Genomic DNA, 13870 nt, shown 5'->3' on the forward strand with positions numbered 1-13870 from the left:
GGCGGCGGCGGCGGCGCATGCGTGTGCGTGTGCATGTCTGCCTGCCTGCCTGCCGCTGGGCTGAGGTGTACCTGTCAGGGGAGCTGACTACAGTGGCTGTGGCCTCTCTCGGGCCATCTCAGACAACTTCCTGGCCAGCAGCTCGGTGTGCCCTGCATTGATCAGCAGTGTGGGCTTGAGCATCTCGGCACTTGGTACTGAACTTGTTACTCACCCCATCTCTGTCTGGGTGAAAGGTGACTTGGGGAATGCCATGGCTTTCATGTGGGTTCTCTCTCTGCAGGGGAGGCGCCTGCTGCGGAAGTGCCCTTCTCTTTCCTGATCCTCTCCGTGTGCAGTCTAATGCTCTTCGTCGTACTGATCGCGAACTGTGTCTCCTGCTGTAAGGAACCAGAGATAGACTTCAAGGTGAGTGCGGGTGGTGGGACCCTCAAAGCCATCTTTCGAGGTGTTAGTTACTCAGGTATACAAGGGCCCCTGCCCCACAGTCCCTCAGGCGCAGGGCTGGGCAGATCAGACCTTTCCGTGAGGCCAGGGAATAACTAGTACGTGTGTGGTGGGCTGTGCTCAGACACAAACCTCGGTCACTGCTACGGGCGGATGGGAGCACGCTGCTGAGGCCAGTGCCCACACAGCGTTCATCACAACGACCCGAGGCTGGCCCTGGTCTGCTAGCGCCCACCCTGCCCTGGGGTCCTGCGAGTGGGGATCATGAGGAAGGACAGGCTGGTGATGGTTTCAGGTCATTAATTTTGGAAGGCCGGTGTGTTTGTGGTTCTCATGGGTGTTGAATGGAGCCCCAGTGGCTTCCTGGTCACGTGTTGGCTGTTCAATGCAAGGTCAGTGGTTTGAAGCCCTGTCTCAGAGAGATTGCCATGGGTCAGAAACGGCGTCATAGCCGGAAGTTTTTGGCATTAGGTAGTTGAACCCTAGGGATCCCCCAGACTGCTTTGTGTGAGGAGAGGAAGAGAGCACATTGTGTTTTCCTGGAAGCCCCAAGTTTCTGATTGGGGGACAGGTGCTGGCACAGGGCCAGGTGCTCATGGAGAGGGGGCACCCGCAGCAGCTGCTGGCTGTAATCTGCTAGGAGGCAGATTGCTGGGAAGCCCTGCTCTAGAGCCTGCTGCCGGCCTGCCTGGCACCTAACGGTGCTCAGCAAATGACACTTCAAAAGGAGCTCTGGAGAGAAGCAGCGCCGAAACAAAAGCGGACGAGGACCTGCACACACGCTGAGAAAGTGGCCCTTCCCCATCGGGCCAAGGGCCACGGTAGACTTGTGTGACCCACAAGCACTTACCCATATGAAAAACAGTACCTTTTCGGTAAACACCAGACAGTTCAAAGATGGCAATTCGGAAAAGGCTGGCCTTGTACTGACTGGCCCGCCTAAGGTCCTGGTCCGTTTTCAGCCTGGCAGGGTAATTTCCCCTTGTCATGTTTTCCGGAGAAATGCTCCCTCAAAAGCATGGCTTCACAGTGCTTATTTTGATAGACAGCACCCCGCAACTAGAGGTGCACGTACAGTGAAAAGGAAAATAAGTTAGTTCTGAATTTCCATGTGCACAGACGTTTGCGAGGTGCGTCGTCATTTAGCACAAACAGACAACAAAAGGATCACTGAAACTCCCGCTCTGCATAAGCAAACTTCTAAGCATGGAAGAGTGGTTCTGTTTTGTAAAGTCATACGACCCTTTTAGAACACAGCTCATTTAACCTCAAGCTGTAGGTTTACAAATTCTGGTCTTTGGGATTTGAGAACACAAGGATCGACGCCCGTTACTTGAGCTAAGTTTGAACTGGGGGCAGAAATTGATGCTCAGAGGAGTGAATTAATTCGGTCTGCCCAGGGCTAGCGAACACCGCTCAGGCGAACACTGCTCAGGCAAACACTGCTCAGGTTTGTCTTTCCTACGTATGGCCTCGCATGCACTGACTGCCGTCAGAGGTGACGAGACTCCTGTTTCGTTGTAGGAGTTTGAAGACAACTTTGATGACGAGATAGATTTCACACCACCAGCAGAAGACACCCCCTCGGTGCAGTCCCCAGCAGAAGTCTTTACGCTCACCGTACCAGACATTGCACTCCCAGCGCCCAACCAGTTCCAGCCTTCCGTAGGTAAGACCTGCTCAGCCTGGTGGCATCCTTCCCCAGTTTGTCTGGGAGCACAGGAGAGGAGCTCGCTGTGGACTGCAGACTGGGCAGCCGGGTGCTTAGCAGTGGTCAGGCCCGTTGTTTTACTACAGGAGGTGCTTCTGTCCCCTCGGGGGCCTTGGGCCTGCCTTGAGAATACAGCAGGTCTCCTTGGTCCTTCTAAGCGGGACGCTGGTACTGTTGGTTGTGAAACAGCCATTGAACGGCCTTTGTTAGCTAACTGGTGACCTGAAGGCCAGTCCCCCAGTGGGAGTATAGGCAGGGACTTGTGATCTGTCCAGGGAAAAGGTTGGGCTGTCCATTCACAAACAGACCCAGAAGGAATTCCACCCAATTTTGTTAATTCTCTCCTCCTTTTAAAATGCAGTGTAGTCTGGAAATACAGTGATCCCAGGACAGATGAACACCCCAGGACCAGTGGAGAGAGTGGCGATAGCGAGAGGGTGGAGGGAAGGTGAGGGAGAAAGGGGGAACAGAGGACAAGATCTACATATGGCCTCCTCCCTGGGGGACGGACAGCGGAGAAGTGGGTGAGGGAGACATTGGATAGGGTAAGATATGATAAAATAATAATAATTTATACATTATCGGGGGGAGGGGGGGTGAGCTGACACCAAGGGCTCAAGTGGAAAGCGGGTGTTGTAAGAATGATGAAGTCAACATATGTATCAATGTGCTGGGCAAAAATGATGTATGTACAGATTGTGATGAGTTGTATGAGCCCCTAATAAAATGGTTATTTAATAAAAAATAAAAATAAAGACACTCCCAGTGTTTCAGAAAAAAAAAAGTAGTGTAGTGTAAAACGTAGTCTCGTTTTTTGGCGTGATAGTATATGCACATGCTTTGGTACTAAAACCATACGGAGGTGTGTGCAGTGACGGGTCTCCCTCTAACCCTCGGATTTGAGCCCCACATCCCTTGGTGACTTCTCTTTGTGGTTTCTTCCACCTCTCACCAGTGTCTTGATGCAGACAACACCCCCCCCCACACACACACACACACACACACTACTTTGTGTCTCATTTGACTCGCACAAGGCATGATAAGTACATTATTTGCCAGTCTTTCTCACTCACCAGTATACCCTTGGAGTCTTTTTTTTTTTAATCAAGAAAGACAGCTTGTGCATTTGGGTTTGTAGACTCGTGTGATTTGAACCGAGGACACGTGAACATGGGAGCTCTGGTGGCACAGTGGTTGCGCATCAGGCTGCTCGTCACAAGGCCAGCAGCTTGAGCCCAGGAGGAAGAAGACGAGGCTGTCTGTCCTCATAACCCACAGCCTGTTCTCTCCATCCTGCAGAGCTGCTGTGAGTCAGAATCCACTCAGTGGCGGTGATCTAGGAGCACGGCTGATCAAACAGCCTCCCCCTCCCGTGCGAACTTAGGTTATTTCTAATCTCCTGCTATTAAAAATAAAGCCCGTGCCTTGTGACTGGCAGACAGGTTGAATCACAGAATAAAGAATGTCACCCATGGGTGCTTATTGCTAGGTCCCCCGAGTTGGTTCCAACCACAGTGATCCTGTAATAAGTCTTTTTTTTTTTTTTTTAAATGTTCTCTGTCTTTGCAGAAGGTTTGAAGTCTCAAGTCTCACGCCATAGTCTGAACTACATCCAGGAGATTGGCAATGGCTGGTTTGGCAAGGTAAACGTCTTCCTCTCTTCACTATCCTGTGTAAGCTGTAAAGCTAAGTAGGGGCACCACAAACCCCCACCACGTGCTGTTGCCTGCGTGGAGTTGGCCTTGCGCTCCATGAAACCGGGTAGTGAGTGTGGAAGTTTTCCAGAAAGGTCTTTATTTGAGTGTCAGGAGACTTCCTTACCTGTTAGCATAAGAGAAGTCAGAGGGAACAGAGACCTGGGGCTGAGAAGCTTTCCATCCTCCTCAAGTTAAAGCAAGGAGCCCAGGGGTGCAGCGTGACTGTTTTCCACTCGCTCACAGGAAGGTTGGTGGTTCAGATCCTCCGAGTGGCTCCCGGACAGAAAGATCAGGAGACCAACTCCCGTAAAGAGTGATGCCTAGAAAGTCGTGGGGACAGTTCTCTTCTGTCGCAGGAAGTCACGTGGAGTCACTGCGAGTCAAAAATGGACTCCATGGCCCCTGATGACAGGCTAAACAATTTGATTTTTCTCTTTCTTCGCTTGCTCCTCCATGCCTCCTGCTTTTTTCCTGTTTCCCTTTGTGGCACTCAGCCTGCTTTAGAGCTTTGTAGAGGAGAAACCCTTGGGAAGAGCTCCTGGGTGGTGCATGTTGCTAATCTTTGTCCCTCGGGTTGTGGAGGATCATCATGGCATAGCAGACGCCTCCACAGAGCTGCTGTCACCCTGTCTGTGAGGCTCCCCACCGAATGGGGGTTGTGTCGCTAGCAGCGTGGCTGTGTGGGAGACAGGCTTGCTCAGTGCTCGACCGCCTTACACTTCTGGTCTTCCTGTCCAAGTCGTCTTTCAGTCCTGTGTGTTGGGCCCTCCAAGCTTGCTGAGCTCCCTGATCTTCTAAGCCACGTAGCAGAGGCTGTGAGGTCTCAGGTCTTGCTCCTGGTGCTGGAACGTGTGTGGGAGAAGATGAATAGCACCCTGGCCTGTGTGGCGCACTGGGAAGCTGACAGTGGGTAGGACCCAAGCCAGCCCCTGTAGGGGATGGGCAGATCATTCATAGTTAGAGGCCAGGGCAGCACAGAGGAGCCTAGTGATACCACGGACTGTGGGTACCTGAGACTCAGCCTCCACTCAGTGTGAGGTGTGGGACGTGACCCAACATCACCCTTTTTTATTATTATTCCCCCACCCCAACGTCACCCTTTAAAGATGGTCTCTGGCAGCCAAGGGAAAACGGATGTGGGTTAGAACGTGTGTTTGCCTCCCAGGGCTGCCAGAAGAACACAGATCACCGTAGACAGCAGCCGTGTAGTCTCTCGCTGCAGTGGCCAGGCAGGAGCCCTGGCCGTGCAGCACTTAAAGCTCTGGGTTGGGAACCCACCGAACGGCTCCACAGGAGAAAGACCCAGTGCTCGGTAGTTGGCTCCCATAAAGATTATAACCTGGAGGATGCATGGGACACTTCACGTCTATTCTGTCATGTAGGGGCACTATGACCATGATTCCTCTGGAGTTCCCTGGGGAGAACCTCTTCCCTCCCTCTCTCTTAGTGTCTGGAGTTGGCACAGCCTATGGACAGATCACTGTCATCCACGCCTTCTTCCTCCACCTCTGTGAGTCCCTAGTCATGTATGTAGACCGCGGTCTGGTATAGGCTCATCTTCATTTGCTCACATCTCTGAAGACCTCATTTCACATATGTAGGTTCCAGTGGACATGAGTTTGAGGGGGTACCACTGAGTATAGAGCTCAGCAGCTGACCCGCAGGTCTGAGGTTCAAACCCACCTGCCACTGCTGCAGAAACTGGCCATCTCTTCCCATTAAGACTTGAGTCTCAGCAACTGCGGAGCAGTTCCACTTGGTGATCATTATGAGCCAGAATCTACTGCGGGCAGAAACAGGCAAGACTGAGGAGAGAGTGGGCTTCGGGGAGGAAACACTTGGTCTGTTTGGGATCTCTTTGGGTTTTGAAGGTATGGGGCTCAACTCAAACTCCTTGCCACAAGTCTGTCCTGGCTCACAGCCGGCCTATAGGACAGGGTAGAGCCGCCCATCAGTCTTTACAAGGGTAGAAAGCTTTATCTTTCTCAGTGTGGCTGGTGGTTTCAAACTGCTAACCTTGAGGTGAGCAGCCATCATGTAACCCACTATGCCACCAGGGCTTCTACAGCTGGATATGCATTTCAGGCTGGAGGGCAAATGAGTGACATTGAAGAATGAGGGGTCCATTGTCGGATGAATTGTCTGTGTGGTGATCGAGCACCGAGAATGACGACGGCAGTTGCAGGGGGGGCGGCGGACTGAGTCCGAGCATTGACCAGCCTCCTTTGTTCTCCCCCCCCCTTGGAACTGGAGTTGATGGTTGAGCCTGTGAACGCTAATGATTGTTAGGGTTACTGTTTATGCACAAGCTGATCATTTAAACCCAAGACTGTGACTTAATTCTCAGAACCTCATCATGTTTTCTAGCCCCACTTAACTGCTATTATATTCCTAATAAGCACGTTGAATTGTGTTCAAGTCCTTCCTCTTCATTTCCAGGGCATTGATGTTGAGCTGAGTCTTTTCTAGAAATAAGACAAAGCTCTTTTTTGAAGGATCCATCGTTTCAACCTAAATGCTGTATTTTGGACTACTTCCACACTGTCCCCTGACACTCAGTGAGGCAGCTCGTTCTCCCGGGGGTCTGGGGCCTGGCCGTAGGAGAGTGTTTGACCCGAGGCCTGGCTTCACGATAAGGGCCTGCTATCTTTGGGATGCTACGGGTCTTCAGGGTTACATAAAAGTGATACAGTGCATTGGCTGTTTGTCAGTTGATGTTTTTTTTCCCCGCGAGGTGGAGACTAAATTACAAAACCCCGGTGAAGAGTTTTTAGAAACATTTCAGTTGTGACCCAGCTGAGTTCGTAAATTGGTCTTCTAGAATGTCAGTGCTATTGTTCCTTTCCGTGAAAAAGTAATGCTTTTAAAAGCAAAAGTAAACAACTTTTGATGGTTTAATTCAGTGAAAGTTTACAGAGCAGATCATCAGTTGCACATTCAACAATTCATACACGTCCTGTTTCATCTCGTTCCTTACAGTCCCCTCGATATAACATCACTGATCCCACTTCCTCTCTGAGTTTCCCACTTTCCACCTTCCCCCTTTCCTTGTCCTTCTGAATCTTAGTCCACTTTTTAATGAGTAGAAAAGAAAAACATGTGACAAACATGTTGCGAGTACCTGACAAATAAGTGAAGATGAGCCCTTTCCGGAGGGAAGATCCGTTTGCGTTTTCCAAGCGTTTTCCGAGGATGTCTGAAAAATAAGAGAAGGCTACCGCCTCGCTGTTTAATTTGATTTTTCATGTTGCAGTTTGTAGTCAAAGAGAAAGGACTTCTTGCTGCCGTGTGAGTGGAGGTGACTTGAACCCCTGCACTTTGGTTATAGGTGCTCCTTGGAGAGATTCACACGGGCACGAGTGTAGCAAGAGTGGTAGTGAAGGAGTTAAAGGCAAGCGCGAGCCCAAAGGAACAAGATGCTTTTTTGAAAAATGGAGAACCTTACTAGTAAGTAGACCTGCTTCACGCGTGCTTTGTACCCATGTCCTGGGGTCTGTTGAAAGTTAAGTGTTTAAAGCCACTTGGCCAGGTGAGGGGTGGGCAGTGGGCGGAACTTTAGGAATCACTTGCAAAATACATGATGTCATTAATTAAGGACCGAAGTTCCATGACACAGTACCCAAATGCCCAGGTTCAGTCGAAGATCACTCATCTTCCCCAGAACCGGAAGAACTCCACTTGGGTGAGGAAGACCCCAGCTGCCACCATCAAGATGGCACATGTTGGAGTCACCTGACGGGGGAGTAAGGCAGCCTTCAGAACGGTGTCTCAGTGAGCACAAGTGGGGGGAAGTCTCCGCAAAGAAACAGAAGATTTAAAACAAACTTGGAAGTGAAAAATAGTCACACACACACACACACACACACACACACACACACCCCTCAATCAGAAAAAATTGCTGGAAAATCTTCCAACTTTGGAAAAGACATAAGCATTTCAAGAAGGTGAGCGAATCTCAAGCAGGTAAAGATCCATCAGCGTCAAACTAAAAACAAGGAGAAAAATCTTGACAGCAGGGAGAAGCAGTGGCGCCTCAGTTACAGCACACTTGTCACCCAAACCACGGAGGCCCGTAGGCGCCAGATCAGCAAAAGCTTTGCCAGAGCACCCACGTGTGTGGGAAGCTGGCCACGCCACCCAGGAATCTCCCGTTCCACTGGTCTCGTTGTGGAGGTGTGATTTCATGATACCAGGTCTCATCTTGGGATGGCTGCATTGTAACTGTCAAAACACTGAGATCTCGTGGCCCAGCCAAGTTGCACGCACGTTTTAACCATCGCACTCACTGTGAGTCGGAACTGACTCGACATTTAACAGCAATAACAACTATTTTCAAGAAACAACAGAGCTTTAAAATATATGCAGCTAAAATGGGTAGAATTGAAAAGAGAAACAAGCCCACAGTTATGAGTTGGGGATTTTAACATTCCTTTTTCAACAATTGGCAGGAAATTATCAAGAGTATAGAATTCAGTGGTGCCATCAGCCAACGGGATCTGATTGACATTTAAAGAACACTCTAAGGCAGTGGTTCTCAACCTGTGGGTCACGACCCCTTTGGGGGGTTGAACTACCCTTTCACAGGGGTCGCCCCATTCATAACAGCAGCAAAATTACAGATAGGAAGTAGCAATTAAAATATTTTATGGTTGGGGGTCACCACCACATGAGGGAACTATGTTAGAGGGTCACGGCATTAGGAAGGTTGAGAACCACTGCTCTGAGGAGAAGACACATTCTTTTCAACCACCCAGGTAACACATCCCAAGATAGACCAGATGTTGTGCCATCAAGCAATCTTCAGCCAATTTAAAGAATTGGAACTATACATAGATTTTTCTTTGCCCACATTGTAATCAAACTCAAAATGAATGATGAACAGCTTATAGGAGGTGGGGGAAGTCTCCACAAACATTTAGAAACAAACAACACTTCTCAAAGCTCTGTGGCTCAAAGAGGAAGTCTCAGGAAACAAATCAAGTGGACAGCTGAGCAGGAGCCCTGGTGGCCTGGTGCTAATGAAAGGTTGGCCATTTGAACCTACCGGCTACCCTGGGAGAAAGACGAGGATCACAGTCTTAGAAACCCTCTGGCAACTCCCTCTGACCGGCAGGGCCATCCTGAGTTAGAATTCATTCCATGGCAATAGATGTAGTCAACTAAATGTAAGCCAAAATGCAGATGATAAAATTTGCTGGCTTAATACGTTTTCATAATAAAACGGTAAGGACAGGGAAGTTCATAGCACTAACTATTAACTTGCATGAGAACAAAGAAAGTCTCAACAGGGAAGCAACAAAGCCCACATGGAAGAAGCACTCCAGCCTGTGTGTCAACGGGAAGATGTATCAGAAGTTTAAAAGCAAGCAAGCAAATTGATGTGAAGGGGCATGGGTGTAGTGGAGACCCAAATCCCACCTGTGAGATAATGAGACAATCCCTCTCAGAAGGGCCACACAGAAGGGATGAAAAATTTAGGGAGTGGGAAAGCACTGATGAACCACATAATTCTCCTCTAGTTCTCTAATATCTCCTCCACTTACTATTATGTTTTTATTTGTCTTACCTCATTAATCACGTTAGATTTGGGTATGTTCGTTTGTATATTTAAGATTGTTCGGCACGTGAAAGCCAGAAACAGTAAAGCAGTAATGGCTCCCCGGGGAACGGGGACAGATAAGGGAGCTGATGGCACGGACGAGTGCATAACCCACTCGACAGGGCCGAGCAACAGGACTGTAGTGTGCACACATTGAATCTTGCAAGATATGACGAAAAAGAAAAAGAAAACTACTATTAGGAAAGTAATAATAATAATAAGGGTTCTTGGGACGTAGGGGAGGGGAGGGAGGGGACAAAGGGGAACTGGTATCAGACATCAAAAGGATAGGGAGGGAATACTACGGCTTCGTGGCAACGATTATCATCTCAACAGAATTCATTTGATAAGGTAGAGGCTGGTTTTGTACATTTTCATATTTATTGAATATTTGAGTAGTGTGCATCTGCTTAGTATATTTATATTGTGACCTTTTCAGTTTGTTTTATTTAATCAGTATGAATATTAAAATGTGAGGTAAACTGTTAGCCAGTTATGCTAGCATGCTTCTTAATGACAAATACCACGGCTCTTCTTTTTCCAGTATTCTCCAGCATCCAAATATCCTGCAGTGTGTTGGACAGTGTGTAGAAGCAATCCCCTATCTTCTCGTGTTTGAGTTCTGTGACTTGGTAAGTTTTTAGTAGAAATTCAGTTCAAGCCTTTGATAGGTTTGAGGCTGGAGATGGGGGAGGAGACGGTGTTAGTTTTTTTTGGGTTTTTTGACTGATCAATTTTGTTGTGTTTGGGTGAAAGTTTATGCAGTGAGTCAGGTTTCCATTGAACAATTTCTATACAAATAGGTCAGTGACCATTTGTCTGTTTTTCAGGTGTGTCAGCATTCTCTGTGTTTGCATTCTGGTTGTTCCATTTCCTGTTCTCTAGTTTCCATACCCCCTTATCTTTTCATCTTTGCTTTGGATTAAAGGTGACCCTTTGGTCTTACCCCACTGCCATCGGGTCGATTCCGACCCCGAGCCATGCTGTTGGACAGGGTGTCAGTGTCAAGGCTGTCGAACTTTACGGAAGCAGATTCCTCGTTTCATGAGTGACCAGTGGGTTGGAAATGCTGGCGTATCAGTTGCCCAGTGCTTAATCCTCTGTGACACCAGGGCTCCTTTTGGGCTCAGAACAAGTGGGTTTTTAGTAGAGCTCTCCATTCTCTCAGGTTGTTTTTTTGATCACTCCACTTCTGAAGGTGATCTCAGCATAGTTTGGCTCAAGGCTTGAAGGGCATCTCAGGGTCGCAGTCTCTGGGTCCTCTTCTCTGTGGGAGTCCAGTTAAGTTTTGTTGTGCATCTTTCTCCCACCTAAACCAGGATAGTCAGATCCTCAGGGTGACAACTGGGAACCCAGGTGTTTGGGGCAAGATCGGAATGCTGGCCAAGTGACTGCTTTCCCTTCTGCCTCTCTGAAGAATCCGTCATACGTTAAATCCATAACCTCTCAGTTGACCCCTGTTGCTGGGCATTCACAGTGACTTCAGCACCAAGGAGTGGAAGGCTGGCTGAGTTGGTGGTGTGGCACTCTGCTGCCCCCTAGTGTCTTGTGTGTTCGTTTGTGGAGCCTTTCCTTTAAAACAGAAAAGATTGCAACTATTTTCATTTAGAATTTATTAGTGTACTTGGCATGGTGTGTGTGTTTTGTTTTTCTTTAACTAATGGATCAAAGTCTTACTAAAGCTCATTAAAACCATTATCTAAATAGATTTGCCTTTTTTGAATAGAATGAATCCATTTTTAGCAGGTAACTTTCTTAGCTCGTACACAGCACTGTTCTCAAGGATGGCACTGGAGCGGGCAGTGTCTCTTCCTGTGTGGGTGCAGTCACTGCACCTAAGAGCAGCAGCGTGCCCATTGGTCCTTGCAGCTGTCTGGATTGTTGGACCTTCCTTCTGCCCCCATGAGCCCTCAGGGCACAGGTGGGCACAGGTTGGCACATTGGGCTGTTCAGACCCTCCAGCCCACCAGTCAGCTTCCATAGCAGCACACAGCGCTGGGCAGCCTCTGTGGCAGCTGAGCTCTGTTGGACAGGGTGTCTGGGAGTTGGACCCTCTCCCCGCCCCCAGCAGCAATGGGTTTCTCTTTGTCCTCGAAACCTGGGAAGGCCCTGAAGCCCGTGAGTCATCATGACCGTAGCTCTCAGGAGAACTCTGAGGACCCTTCTAGAACATGGAACAAACCCGGGGACCTACTCAGTCCATCCGCAGTCTTATCCAGCAGAGAGAGCCCTGGTGGTACAGTGGGTTATGTGTTGGACTGCTTAGCACCAGGTCGGCAGTTCCAAACCACTACCTGCTCTGAGGGAGAAAGATGACTTACAGTCTCAGAAACCCACAAGGGCAGTGCTACCCTTCTTATAGGGCAGTGGTTCTCAACCTGTGGGTCACGACCCCTTTCAACCCCTTTGGGGGTTGAACGACCCTTTCATAGGGGTCGCCTGATTCATAACAGTAGCAAAATTATAGATAGGAAGTAGCAACAAAAATAATTTTATGGTTGGGGGGTCACCACCACATGAGGAGCTCTACTGAAGAAGGGTGGGGGCATTACGAAGGTTGAGAACCACTGCTCTGGGGTCACTGTGAGTCAGCGTTGACTCAGTGGCCCCAGTAGAGGGAGCCCTTTCATTGTCTAGCCAAGCCAGAAGCTGATGTAGTACATGTTACCTTCTGGCAAAACCTGGGGAGTGAGATGTTGCAGGTAGAATATATTTTAAAAACAATGAGTGCTAACGAATGTACTTCAGATAATACTGAAAAATACCTCTGCCTTCACTTGTAATGAGGCTGCACCGCTTGCCAACAGCAGCTACTGTTTGTTTTGAAAATGGGCCAGGCGGCACCAGGTCATCTTACTTCATGTGAGAGCAATTGTTTCCTTAAATGGATATTGACATAAAGGAGTGAAAAAAGAAAGGGCCAGACCAAGCCCATTGTCCTCGAGTCCATTCTGACTCACAGTGATCCTATAGGACAGAGTAGAACTGTCCCCAAGGGGCTTCTAAGGCTGTGCGTTTTTGGCAAAGCAGACTGATTGATTTATCTTTCTCCAAAGCGCCGAGTGGCCTTTTAGCAGCAAGTGCTTAGCCACTGTGCCACCAGGACTCCCCAGAGGGAGTTAGGCACATGAATTTGAGTTGCCATTTCATTGATAATATAAATAGGCTTCGGCTGTTTGTTTTCAGATGACCGGATGCAGGTCAGGTGGTCATTCCTACAAGGATCACTGAGATGGAGAGACAGATGTAGGTGTCTGGAGGGGACCCAGGAGGCACCTGACAAAGTGCTCAGTGTGAGAGATGAGCATGCTTCTAAAGCAGCGGTTCTCAACCTGTGGGTTGTGACCCCTGTGGGGGTCAAATGACCCATTCACAGGGGTTCCCCGGTTCATAACAGTAGCAAAATTACAGTTATGAAGTAGCAACGAAAATTATTTTATGGTTGGGGGTCACCACCACATGAGGAACTGTGTGAAAGGGTGGCAGCATGAGGAAGGTTGAACCACTGCCCTCACGGAGTGTCATGCTTTAAAGTTTTATTGGAGAAGGCTCTTGAATAACAGTGGTAAGTATTGTTTAGTGGGTTCAGGAAGTTTCCCTTCCTCAGGAAGTGCTGTCCTGACTCAGTTTTAAAAAGACACAGCTCTTGGCTCCCTTTCTAAATTTCATTCACCGATAGCTGAAAGGTGGCGCACTGGGCCAAGTGCTCGCCGGCAATCTGGTTCCTCTCGGGTGACAGCCCTGGAAACCCTTCGGAACAGTCCGTCTCTGCCCTTCCCGCAAGGCCGCTAGGGGCTGGTGTGCTTTGGATTCTGATGACAGAAACCTCTGATTCTCAATGAATCGTATCCCATTGAAATGTGGCCAGTGGGATTCCCCGAAACGGACATGGATGCTCATGGAATGAAGAGGGAACTTGTGCTGGGCAGCCAGGCAGGTGTGCCCGGGCCGTACCATGCACACTGTTTGTGTGTTGGAACGATGCCTGGTAGCGCCGCAGTTAAGCGCTCAGGTGCCAGCCGGAAGGATTGCAATTTGAGCCCACCAGCCACCCTGTGGGGCAAAGCTGAGGCAGCCTGCTTCCGACAGCCTCGGAATCCCTGGGGGGCAGTGCTGGAAACGCTTGTCCTGTGGGCTCGCTGGGAGTGGGCATCGACTTGACCGCAGGGGCTGTCGTGCAGTGGGTGGGTGTATTGATGGAATCTGCCCTTTCCTGCTCAGGCTGCTACCTTTCAGATAGGCAGTTTAACTCCTTTGACTTTGTCTGGAGTGTTTTTTCTCACAGGGGTCTCTGGGCAGCAGTGGACCCGGGGAGAAGCTCTTGGGGAACTGAGCGGGGGCCACCAGCACTGAGAGGCCTTTTTCCTCCTGCTCTCTTTCTTGCTTGCTGCCCCCCGTCCCCGCCCTGTGACACCC

General features: G+C 49.3%; 1 protein-coding gene across 1 annotated transcript in view; it reads left to right on the top strand.

Annotated features, from left to right (window-relative positions):
• LMTK2 (lemur tyrosine kinase 2) overlaps positions 1-13870 on the top strand; it is a 33865-nt gene that overhangs the window by 449 nt on the left and 19546 nt on the right. The window contains exons 2-7 of the mRNA XM_013005412.2: positions 79-194; positions 284-408; positions 1972-2116; positions 3728-3801; positions 7184-7302; positions 9999-10086. Of these exons, the coding sequence (XP_012860866.1) occupies positions 79-194; positions 284-408; positions 1972-2116; positions 3728-3801; positions 7184-7302; positions 9999-10086 (667 nt within the window). The remainder of the gene's footprint in view (positions 1-78; positions 195-283; positions 409-1971; positions 2117-3727; positions 3802-7183; positions 7303-9998; positions 10087-13870) is intronic.

This window comes from Echinops telfairi, unplaced genomic scaffold (genome assembly GCF_000313985.2).
Source record: "Echinops telfairi isolate 266 unplaced genomic scaffold, ASM31398v2 ScPeMD7_5;HRSCAF=22, whole genome shotgun sequence".
NCBI lineage: Eukaryota > Metazoa > Chordata > Mammalia > Afrosoricida > Tenrecidae > Echinops > Echinops telfairi.